We start from the raw sequence: 13,002 nt of genomic DNA, 5'->3' as shown, positions 1-13,002 counted from the left end.
TGCCTAGTGACTCTGCACACCAGTCCACAAGTAACAAAGAGGTCCACCAACCAGTAAAGAAGTACTGTTCTCTTATCTTTTGGGAGGCCTGACCATTGAGGACGTCCAGGACATCCGTAATCAGGCTTGTATGTCTGGAACTGGCACACTCAGCACCTTAATCTTCTGACACCTGCTGCTCCTTTCAGCAAGGAAGCATGGGAAATAGGCAAAACCACTTTTCTGTAAGACTCTGCTGTTTCTTGCATTATTAATCACTTTTTTGCAGAAGCAAAAAATTCCCCACATTCCTTCACATAAATCCAGTTATTGCATACCAATTAATGTCAATGTCAGTCTGTCCTGACCTAAACCATGCCATTAATAAAAAGCTGGTGTCAGATGCAGGATTTTAAGGAGGTTTTGGATTATGAAAAGACAATTGTACAGTGTCCTGCTGTCCAAAGGTCTCCATGGTGCCATGACCACTTACAGCTGCTGAGATGGTGCTCTGGGAGAGGACCTAGTGGTATGGCAGGAATCATATCCAGTATTGTGTAAGGTGTGCTTAATAGTGTATGTAGTGTATGTCAACTCACATGTGTAACACTGGCTGCTATTCAGTATGATGTGTCAATATTAGATGTAGGATAACACTAGCTCCTACTTGATACAGTGTTTTAATAGTGTAGATAAGATCATCTTGAAATATGTAAACCAGTAACAACTAGAATTAAAGCTTTTGTTTTCCCCCTCTTTTCTGTTGTCCTTCAGCAACTCCCAGTATATAGTGGATATAGCAAATCTTCTTTACGCTGGCTGGGGCATCTGTGGTTCCTGGACTGTGGAGAAGGAGGAGCAGTGTCTGCTCCTTAAGGAGCAGTTTGAGGAAATAGGAGTCAAGGCTGTATGGCTGTGCTCTGAGTAGTAGTATCTTTTTTCTTCTCTGGCATCCATGTGAAGAGGTTGTTTCTCTATGCAGATTCTGCTAGACTGGGAGAAGGATTGAAAAGTCACAAAACCCATTAAAAATATGAGAAACTAAAACCACATGACCCTTAAATGGTGATTTAAAGACTGATTATAAACGAGTAGAGGAAAACCAAACAACTTGATGATTAAATGCTGAGATGTGTGTACCAGTAGTTTAAAGGTGTATAACTGGGCATAGTGGCTGGGGTCTATATACAATGACAGAACTGTGGATAATCAAGGAGTTGGCCACCTTGGGAACATGAATCCAAGAAGCAAGAAAGACATTGTCAGGCCTCTAAGTGCACTGAGAGATCTTAATGACCCTGGGGCCTCCACCCACACCTGCTGTCCATGGGCTCTGTTTCAGGCCTAGGCCTTCAGTCACTGCCCAGGCTATGTTGTATGCATGCCTGTCTGCAGCTCCATCACAGCCGTGCTTATGGCTAGCTGAGAACCTTGTTCATCCAGACCCTGACCCACAGAATGACTTGCACCTTGTCCTGGGTCCTGCCTTGCGCACTGGACTGTATCTAGTGCTGCTTACTCTTACTGCACCTGATTTTGACTTCCCAGCTTGACTGTGAACTTGCCTTGCCACTATGGACTTGCTGAAGGATGTGGACTCTCAGTGGAACCTGGCACTTGCTCTTCTTATCTCACCTGTATACCATGGGATAGGCACTGATTTGCTGGCTTCAATTACTGTTCTCTGCTCCTGGCTCCTCATTCTTTGTGGGGGAGCTGGTCCTTGTCATTCTGACACAAAGCTGTTAAGCCACAACAGGCTGAGGAAGGCCTCACACTATCAGTCCTGCCAGCATAAGATTTCTCCTACACCTCTGTCCAAGAAGTGGCTTTGGTGAGGTTCTGCCCACAGCCAGCTGAGGATGGTGATGTTACATGCAATAATGGAATTTACTGACTGGTGGTCTGGCACACATGCACCAAGAAAACACCAAGCCTTAGTGGACACAGAGGTTTAATGCACCTTGTTCCCTTTTACACTGAGTGGAAAGGTACAATTCATCATCAAGAGTCACCAGGGGCCACTGGAAGGTCTGTGTGGTAGAAGCCAAACTCGGTCTTACTAAAAGAAACTGGAAGCACCACAACATGTGTGTCCTGGGTTCAGCAGTCATTTTTTCTGCTTCTTAGTAGCTGGTGCAGTGCTGTGTTTTTGACTTTCAGCCTTGGAACAGCGCTGATAACACCGATGTTTTTAGTTGCTGCTTAGTAATGTCTAGTCTGGCCAAGGACTTTCTGAGCCTCATCCTCTGGCAGGGAGGCGGGGAAGCCGGGAGGAAGCAGAGTCAGGACACCTGACCAAAACTAACTAAAGAGGTATTCCATACCACAGCATGTCATGCCCACTATATAAACTGGGGCAGTTACCCAGTTAGATCACTGCTCGGTTGAGCTGGGTATTGGTCAGTGGGTGGTGAGCAGTTGTATTCTCTTCCTTTGTTATTTCCCTTATCACTATTATTATTGGTGGCAGCAGTAGTGGTTACTGGACTGCTCTTATCTCAACTCATGGGAGTTACATTCTTTCGAATTTCCTCCCTATCCCTCCGAGGGGGGGGGGGCCCCCCCCCAAGCAAGAGAGAGTCTGCGTGGTTCTGATTTACGGCTGGGCTTAAACCATGACAATGTAGATGGGATCTGGTGTCCCTTTCGTCTTGGGCTTTGCCATTTTAAGGAATAGAGATACTGAGAACTCCTACAGACATCTGTGGGCATTTGGTGTAGCAGCTGTGGATGTGAGGGAGAGCACCACTTTGCTGTGTTAGTTGTCTGTAACTGCAGGAGTAGGGTAGGTAGCAGGACTCCATTAGAGCCAGCTGCAATGCAGTGCACAGACAAGAATATAAACCTAACAGGTATGTTGGTGTGTTGCATAAGATAATTGGGCTGTCCCATGAATTATCTTATTGTAGAAGTAGAATATCAGTGAATAGTTACTTGCACCTGTTCACCCTTAGTAGCCATCTCTGGACAGTGCAGTCCCAACAGGGATTTGGATTTAACCATGGATTATAGAGATCTGAATAAGGCAGCAGCACCCTTGAGTGCTGCAATATCATTATGCTAGAACTACAATATAACTCAAAGAAAAAAAAAAAGTGCTGCCTGGTATTTGACCATTGGCACAGTTAGTGTGTTTTTATTGATTGCTGTGGACCCTGATTGTAAACTGCAGTTTGCCTTTCCTGGAGGGGAGCACAACAGACCTGGGACCACCTACTGTGGGGATGGAAGCATAGTTCCAGCATCTGTCACAGACTTAACGCAAATGGTTTGGAGGAGTACAGTGACCCAGATCACATGGAGTATGCTGATGGCATCCTAGTTTAGGGAATCACTGCCCAATTGGTGGATAACAAGGATAACTGAAATTTGACTGAATATGAGACTTGCAATCAAAGAGGAATGAAGTGGAGGAGCTTGCAGGACTAGAAATACAGTTTCTGTGTATCAAATAGCGATGTGGACACCACTGTCTTCATACTCACATGATTTATAAGATTGTGGCAATGGTTCTACCGATAATGTAAAAGAGCAGAGTAGAGAGGCAGGATCACCTCCTTTGACCTGCTGGTCACGCTCCTTTTGATGCAGCCCAGGATACTGTTGGCTTTCTGGGCTGCGGGTGCACACTGCTGGCTCATGTTCATTTTCTTATCGAACTACATGTACATCTACTATACACAACTAGCAGGAGACCAGTCAAACCAGCCGAGTTCATGGCAGAAAGCACACTGTGGCAGAGAGACAGAGGTGTTCCTTGGATTCCGAAGCCAAGGCTGCTGCCCACCTCAGAAAACTATACCCTAACAGAAAAAGAAGAATGAACCATCTATGTGTGAGTCTGGGCAGCATCTGTAGTGGTGGAGAATGGAGTCGTGACTGCTGCTTGCCCTTTGGTTTCCGGTACTGGACACTGAAAGGAAAAATGCCTTCAACCCATCATCTAGTAAGTTCTACCTGCACTGATGGACAGCCCTGCTTACCCAGTGGGATCAGATGGCTGAACAGGGACATCCAGGCCTTATACAAGTACTGATAAAATGGCCCATATATCATCATCCAATAATAATGCAGGGTACTACCCCATGCTCAGAAAACTGGTATATGACAAGCTTTATGCCTTCTGCAGAGGTGGTTCTTGTCACATTATTGGTGGTTCAAGGTGAAATGTGCTCTTTGGAGTCCTGTTCAGTAGGTGGTAGAAATGCATGAAGCTGAAGGATGATCAGATCAATTCTTGGAAGTCCTAGCCACAAGACTGTCCACTGATGTAATGTTACAGAGGAAGTGGCTCAGGTTATACCTGTGTACTGATGTTTGGATGGTTGCCATTGCCCTTTTGGTGTGCCATTGCCCTTATGAGAATAATGACAATACTGTGGGAAGGACCATTTTTAAATGGCAAACCCTCAGCCCCTGACTCAGAGGATATAACCAAAGCATTTTACAAGGGCATTCAGTGATAGGACGAGGAGGAACAGCTTTAAACGGACAGAGGGGAGATTTAGATTAGATATAAGGAATAAACTCTTCACTGTGAGGGTGATGAGAAAATTTGTTTCCTTCGCAATGATGACTTGTACCACACAAAGAAAATCAACATCTAAGTGAACATCTAAAATTAGTTTCTTTTTACACTATTGGTGGAACCATTGCCACAATCTTATTAATCATGTCAGTATGAAGACGGCGGTGTCCACATTGCTATTTGACACACAGAAACTGTATTTCTAGTCCTGCACAAGTTGCCCAGTGAAGTCATGGCTGCACCATTCCTGGAAGCGTTCAAGGCCAGGTTGGATGGGGCTTTGAGCAACCTGGTCTAGTGGAAGGTGTCCTTGCCTTGTGGCGGGGGCTTGGAACTGGATATCTTTAAGGTCCCTTCCAACCCAAACCATTCTATGATTCTATCTTGTAAGTAGATAAAATCTTGTCTGTAAACATTTTCTGACCTTTTGTTTATCCCCTTTTCCTCTGGTCCTGCAACGTGTTTCACAAGGTCAGAACCAATAAGGAACGCATAAGGAATGCATGTTCCAGAAGCATAAAAGTTTGTTACTTGGAGCTTAGTTTGTACATTAATATAACCTTATTCTGCAGGCTAACTGCTATGAAATTTGGGACCGCATTCTGGAAGTCAGTGAATTCTGCAGTGAATTTTGTTGTAGGCATATGTTACTTGATTACTGGTATTAGTGTCCCCCTAAAGGGAAGTTTGATTAAAACAATTCACCTGTGCACAGGATAAAAGTATTTTAAGGACAAATGTAATTTCTACTTCTTCCTTTACTTAGATGTTGATTTTCATTGTGTGGTACAAATCATCACTGTCAGGGATACACAATACTAACACAGTTACTGGACTGTTTAGTATATTCATATCTCTGATGTTTGATCTTGCTTTTGAATATGTATCATGTGGCCTTTTCTATTTCAGTTGACTTGTGTTTGTGTGCATGTATGTTTGTGTGGTTCTGGGAGAATATTTTCAGAAAATAATCCTGTATGCTTCTTTTCTTCTTAGTGTTTCCTGGGCATCACTGGTCAGAGGTATTAGATTTCATTTTTTTTTTTTTTTTTTTTTTTGGACTGACCTAATATAAACATTCTCGTATTTTCATCTCATATTTTCAGTTTATATAGGAATTGGAATACTGATAAAGTGACCAAATATTTCAAATTTTAAACACTTCTTGGTTATACAGACAAAAAGACTCTTGCATTCCTCCTGGCCATGTTGCTTAATGAAAACTCCTGGTATTTATACCTGACTTAAATTTAGTTGCCTTTTTATTTTAGGAAGAATGGAAGAATAAAATGGAAGAATAAAATTCTTAGAATGTGTGGAAAGTAGAGAAGGGAAATGCCTAGGTTATATTTAGGGCATGGGGCTGAGGTCCTTTTGGAATTTATGTTTTCACTTTTTCTGTTATTGTAGTTGGTGAATACTGTTTATAGTAGAAAAAATGTTCAGTTAAATATAACCTGAATTCTTCAAATAACAAGTACCTGGATTTCTGGTTTCTGCTACTATAATGAGGGGTAAACATGAGTATTAAGGGGCAATAATGGAACTGACTGCATGCAAAATGTTGAAAATGCTTAAAATATGACTTCAGGGCTTTTATTGTCAGAGCTACATTTCTTTACCTACTCCTTATGTATAGAATTAGAGTACTTGTTTTAAGTTTGATACTGCCTAATCGACTTTTAGTCAAAGTCTGCTGAAGTTTTATGCCTTGTATGTTGCATCCAAAGACAGGGAGTTGGCTTTGGACTAGAATTACACTTTTATGTAGTGGTTAGACTTTCTATTTCTAGAACATCTGTTCTATTGTGGCAAGGCAAATATGTAAAAATGGGGAGATGGTGACCTGCTTTGCCAGCCTGCTGTGGATATGGAAGTTGGTGTTATGGATGCTTGCCTTTATGGATAACCTGAAAGTATGCAAGAACAGTTGGATTCTTCTTTGTCTCCTTGCATTTTTAAGATGTCTCTAATGCAGTTAGCATTTATGTAGTTTTAAAAATAATTTTTTGTTTGTTTTTTATATTTAAACTGCTGCATCAATCTTAAATAACAGTTTATATTGCTAAAAAGAGGAATAGGTGTAAAGACAATATCACAAATGTGTGTAATCAATTTTATTATTGACCATTTTTTCCAGCTGTTTTATAAAAAAAAAGGTGATGTGATTCCATGAGTCCATCATCTACATTGCAAAAGTTAAGATGGGATGACTGGACAGTTGCTAGAATTAATTTTTATGCACTTCTTGAAATTGTTGGATTTTAAATTCTTCTAAATACTCAATGTAGCATATTAGGCTGTTTTGGAGTCTTTATTGTATTTCCCACTTCAGTATGGCATCTGCCTCAGGAATTTATTCAAGTTATTTTTGTGTCATAGAAACTTTTCATAGAAACTTTTTCCTAATCACAATTAGGAAAGATGATTTAATTCATGTGACAGTATATACTACTGCAGCTTTTCTAATTGTTGTTCTAAAAAGAACAATCTTTTCATTAATGAAATCAACAAGGCTAAAATTTGATTAATTCTTTTCTTTTCACTTTGTAATTACTGTTGCATGACTGAAAGTGTACAGTGTCTTGTTACCAGCATAGCAGGGAGCTTCAGTAGTTGATAACGGAATATAGCAAGCAATGTTGGTAACAGAGCTACTAACCATTCAAGCCTGCGGGAAAGCAGCTATCTGTGAGAGAACAATGTGGTTCTGAAATGACTGACAATCAGCCTGCCCAAGCCAATGTGTTTGCGAGGGATCTTTGCAGCAGAGGAAAAGAGGCTTAGCCTGACTGTGATAATTGCCTATAATTTCCTTATGTTTCAGCTTATTGAAATGGAACTTTTTCTTTGTAAGGTCACTTTATTTTTAATACATTTTTAATACAAATATATTGTTTTGATGTTACCCTTATTTTACCTACACTTTCTTTGAAATCTTTTTATTTTGTCATGAGGGGCATTGCATTCTGCATTAAATCCTCATTTTGGAAGTAGGAGTTGCATCTCTGCAAACATGGTTTGTGGAAGAAAAAAATAAAAGAATATAACAAGTATTTGTAGAGCTTACTGCAGAAGTAGAAGGTAATGGAAATTTTCACTCTTTTGACCCTTAGATTTATTCTTTTTCTACAATCATGTACTATAAAAATTAATAAGGTATGCATTAGAACAGTTAATTTACATTTAACAATTTTTCACTGCTTTAGCTTGATATTGTGATGTTTCAGAGTGTGTCTTTTTTGGAACAGTAATTAGTTTGTTGCCATGTAGAATCTCGTAGAAAAATACACAAAACTTTGATTTATATGCAGGAAGAAGGGTGGTTTTGAAAGAATTATTTTCCCATAATATTGGGCCCCCTGTTTTGTTGTTCTAGCTATGTCACAGTAAAAAAACCCCATGATCATTTTCTTTTGTTGACTTAGAAGTAATAGTCTAGAAAGGCGATTAGCTATATTCTAGGAAAACAATGTATTTTAGATTGAACATGGGATAGTATCAAGGAAACTTGTTGGTAATTAGTTAAACTGTACTGAAGAATTTGTGACTATCAAGGAAGAGAGGAGGAAAACACTGCAGTTAGAAGTTGGGTGAAAAAGATGGTCTTAATTACATGCAGCCTTTTTAAAAATGAAAAGGCAGTTCATAGGATTTGAGGGTTTCCAGAAATAATGCTGAATAAATACTTGCCATAGTTCTGACAAATGGACATGTTCTGATGAATACCAAACTGTACATGACTTGAAAAGACTTTGGAAACCTAGAGTTGTTGACTTTCAGATATTTGTTACATGTATTTGCTATGAGTGCAGTATTTTTTTTACGCAGTACTTTTTAACTTGAATTGCAGAATCACTAACAGGTATTACTATCAGAAATTTAAAATCACAGAAGAGCTTAAGTAGTTTCAGAAAAGGCATCTGTTGCTGTAGTCTGAAATTGTGTAATATGCCTTATTTATTCAGGGAAATTGACCATGGTAGATACAGAAGAATTATTAATTTAATTAACCTATCATTGAGTGCTACACTTTGTAGAGGGCCCTTACTGGAGTGGTTACTGAGCACTATAAATTTTACCTGTCTTTAAAGAAATGTCCAAAATCAAATTATGCTTTCTAAGCAACTGTTTATAATTTCCACAAGCAGTATTATTACTGAATGAAACTATAGTAGTGGGGTGGCCTAAAAGAGATTAATACTTCTTGAGAAGGTTACATACATTTTCTTTTGGAATATGCTAGAACTTGATCTGAGAAAGCTAAATTGTCTTTCAGATTATGGTTGATTTATAGACTTTCTGTAGTATCTGTGATAATAAGTTCTGCTCTTTGCAATTTGTTTTTGAGATACGTCTGCTCATCAAGGTGTTCTATTGTAAATCCTTGCAGTTAGTTAATATTTTCTGTGGTATCCTCCAAGAATTTTGGCCAGAAATCAGTATCAAATCTATCAGGTGCATTTTCATGTTCCAAACCTACAAAGCGATCAGTGCTGTAAATTACTGATGCTGGCAGTGAAATTTAAGTTGAAAACAAATTTTTTCTTTGTAAATTATAAATTTCATGACATACGTGTGTGTAACAGTTCCTAATTTATGTATTTTTCTCATTTGTAGACTAGTACCTAGACAACTTAGACTAATTTGTAAAAATCTTGCACATTTTACTTCCTTCTGCGAAAACATTAACTACATAGCTCTTCAAAGTAGTAGATTCTGGTTTCTGTACTAAGATACTTATTTGAATCCTGAGTTGAATCAATTAAGACAAGTTTTAAAAACAGGAGAGGTTGGATTTTCTTTTTTTTTTCCTTAAGAAGTCTGTTGTGGTTTTGGTTGGGTTTTGTTGTTGTTGTTGTTGTGGTAACCATTTAATTGACAAACTTTAAAGAGATCGGTTTAAAATGTGACCATCCAAAGAAGCATTTCTTGGTATGTATAATGTATGGTGTACTCTTTGCTCAGCTTAATAGGCTGCTCTTTATATTAGCCTATATTTTTACTGCAAATGGATTTAACTGGTGGCAACTGAAAAGAATGAGAATTGGAAATTCTTTAAAGCATATTGTTTATATTCTTTATTTCTTTTTATGTAGCAATAGTAACCACAAATACTGTCTATGCTGCTGCCAGAGAGGAATGAACACTGTCATGCTTTCCTCTATCCTACACTAACACCTGTGCTGCTTTATGAGCAGCTAAATATGGCTGGAAAGGTTTTTTACCACCCTAAACTGGTCACAGCCTTCTGTTGTTAATGACCTTCCCTACACTGGGGTAGCAGCCTGAACACATGGTTATGAATGAAAAGAACTAAACTGGCTCCCTTAAGCACAGACAACTGATAAACCAGTCTTCTGTGAGGGGTAGTTCCATAGCCAATACAAGGCAAAATGATGGCTTGCTGCTGCTAAAGGATGCTTTCTTAGTCCTGTTTCCTTCAAGTATCTCTACCCCTTTCTTCACACCGGATTCTGGCACTTTTCAACCCCTCTTTTAGCTGATTAGCTGACATAACTCAGCATAGAGTGCTGCCAGGTTGGAGGACTGAGTCATCTCTTATAAAATCTCTTAGGGACCAGAACTGGTGCAGGATAAACAGCTCATGATCATGAGCTGGTGGGAATACTGGGGCAAGGATGATGGGAACTTCTACTTCCACCAAAGTCCTAGGTGGAAGGACTAAGGTCCTACCTACAGGGGACCTTAATCTCAGTTTTTTAATGAAAATGCTCTTACAGAAGAGTGTGGTGAAAGTTTCAGGAACCTTAACTGCCTTTTAGAGGTGTTGTGTTATTTCGTTTCTTCTTGGCATTTTGGAGGACTTTTAGATGCTCAGCTGGCCATACAGTAGCAGTCTTAAAGAGTAAAAAGATTCAACTGGCATCTAGGCACTGATTTTTGAATGAAGAACTTGTATTTCTCGAGCTATTTTCTGTTAGCGCCTCAAATTGTCAGCATTCCTAAAGCATACACTTAAGATTTTCAGTATTTTTAAAAAAAGATATGATCCACCATCAAGTTCTTAGGACAAAAATTATGTTTTAACAAAAGTGCCATAGGTATATTTAAACATGTCTTCAATTAGTTTTCCTCAAGGTCCACTGTGTCCAGTCACAAATGCTGACTTTATGTGTGTGGTTGTGTGTTTACTTACATCTAGAAGCAGCGTTGTACTGCGGACGCAGAGCTGGCAGCCAGCTCATTTCTTTTCGTGTTTGCTATTCTTTTAAAATGTCAACTGTAGTATAGTAAATATTAACAGAAGTAAGAAGTGTAACACAGCTGAACTTCCTAACTTCTTGAGAGAGAAAGAAAATTTGTGTGGTTGGTACATTTTCCTGAAAAGTGAGTTCACAGCATTGGTTGATAATGTGTATAGAAAGAGGACATTTTGAGGAAGAATAAATTACAGGATTTTTTGCACTTTTATGTCAAGCTCTTTCTCTATAACAACTTTTACTAGTAATCTTGCATTTTGTTTTTTAGTGTGGACCTGACGAGCTTCTTCCTTCGGGTGTCAGTAACAGGCCTTCTACCATGAGCAATCCTACTCAAGCTGCGGGTATACATAAGAAAAGATTTCTATCACAGTTCATGAACAGTGTGTATTTTTCTCTGTAAATTATTTAGTTTTATTTTCTTTGGGGGGTGAGGGTAGGAAGAGGGGGTGTGTGTGTGTGTTCTTTGTGGTCACCATGAGCATCCTCGCCAAGCCTGAATTGTAACCTGACTCCAGCAACCTATTGGAGTCTAGCCAACCTAATGAAAATACTGAGGAGCTCTGAAGTCAGTTGTCCTTTTTGGCTGACTGCCTGATCTGAAAACTCCTGTAACTCTCAGTGAAGATGTAAAGAGAAAATGTTGAGCTTGCCACTCAGCTCCATCTCATTGCTTCTGATAATGAGTCAGAACCCAGAAAATACTGCTTCTGCAAGAGCCTTTCACCTTAAACTAAAGGCAAAGTTCCTGTTAGGTTTAATTTCCTGCTTTCTTTGGTCAAGGAGTCCTCAACATAGTAAAGTCAAGGATATCTTGTCCTTTTGAACCTGAAAAGTAGATTTAATAAGACAGGATAGGTTATATGGGTTGTAGGGCTTTAATGGTATTATACCCTGTTGTATCTTGGTACTGATATGAGTTTAATATGGGTTTGTTTGTCTTAAAGTCTCAGCCCCAACAAGAATGCCACACGTTTATATTTTTCAGAATGCACATGATGCCATTTATAATTTCTTGCTGGAAAAATAAATGCATATCAGACTTTTCTGTTTGCCAGGTGGGGGAATTACTTAACTTGGCTTCTGAGTGTGGCATGGTTGAGACTAGTAAAAATGTCCTCTCTAAAGGTCCTTATACAGAATTACTTGTGTGAACTGTTTCTCAGCCTTAGACTGTACTCAAAACCTACAGCAAAATATGAAATTACTTGCTAAGCCAAAACAGGTATTTTTTCTTAATCTTTTCTGATACTCCTTGGAAGGCTAAATGTAGCACATGGGGTGTAAAGGCTGTCTTGATGGAGTGAAGCTGTTTGTGGCACATAAGTGAAAAAAAAAAAGCAAACAATGTGTCTTCCTTTAAGTAGTATGCAGTTAGACCTGAGTACAATTTCCATCAAATAGACTGTCTTTAAATCAGTTTAGAATTTTTTTTTCATCAAGTGTCATAAGCCTCTATAGCTTACTGTAGGACAGTATCTTACTGGGATCTGTAGCTTGGCTAATGAATTTCATTTTTACTACTTTTAAGTTATTACTCCATTGTGATAGCATTTAGAGCTATATGCCTGTTCTACATGTGGTGTTTTCTTAAAAGTGCTCTCAAGGACTGCAAGTCATCTCCTTGAAATGTAACCAATGGTCACTTACCTCTTAGAGGATGCAAACAGACATATGTTAAAAAAAAAAAAAAGAAAAAAAAAAGAAAAAAAGCATTTTGCTAAAGTGGAAAAGTTTAGAATCTGCATGGATTTCATGCCTTACTGCTGTCTATCCTTTCCAGAGACTTTTTAAAATTCACAATCATGTGGGACAGCAGGCTTTTTTAAATAATAATAAAAAAATAGTAATTGAGGTAACAGCTGAATCGACACCATGCAGGAATATCAGTTAGTAATAACTTAAAAAAAACCCCACAAAACCTCCCAATTACTACTTTCCCCTCTTCCATGTAATTAACATTTTGTAAATATGTTAGATGGGCATTTGGGAAGAAGTTACTAGCCTCTCTACCTGTAAGACTTGAAAAAAAACCACCAAAAAACAAACCCCAAAACCTCCCCTGAGCCCCCAAGAAAACAACCAAAACTAAACCAAAGCAAAACACACACTCCACTTGTAGTGGAGGTTTGGAACAAATAATAGGAGTCTTCTTAAACTGTCCTTTGGTTATACATGAACTTTCTTAGGATTCAGAGAGCTATAAGTGAGCTAACGTCAATGCTGACACAGCAGTTAATCTTTTTTTAGGTTTTGGTACTTAATGTT

At 38.9% G+C, this 13,002-nt stretch overlaps 1 protein-coding gene across 1 annotated transcript in view; it reads left to right on the top strand.

Annotated features, from left to right (window-relative positions):
- PTBP3 (polypyrimidine tract binding protein 3) overlaps positions 1 to 13,002 on the top strand; it is a 44,788-nt gene that overhangs the window by 11,751 nt on the left and 20,035 nt on the right. The window contains exons 3-5 of the mRNA XM_061361265.1: positions 754 to 886; positions 4,982 to 5,032; positions 11,003 to 11,117. Coding sequence (XP_061217249.1) covers positions 754 to 886; positions 4,982 to 5,032; positions 11,003 to 11,117 — 299 coding nt within the window. The remainder of the gene's footprint in view (positions 1 to 753; positions 887 to 4,981; positions 5,033 to 11,002; positions 11,118 to 13,002) is intronic.

Source organism: Neopsephotus bourkii, unplaced genomic scaffold (genome assembly GCF_033783945.1).
Source record: "Neopsephotus bourkii isolate Nb327-2 ecotype Australia unplaced genomic scaffold, CSIRO-AGI_Nbou_v1 NB_1057, whole genome shotgun sequence".
Lineage (NCBI taxonomy): Eukaryota > Metazoa > Chordata > Aves > Psittaciformes > Psittacidae > Neopsephotus > Neopsephotus bourkii.
The sequence above is the reverse complement of the archived record's forward strand: the minus strand, read 5'-3'. Positions and strand labels throughout refer to the sequence as shown.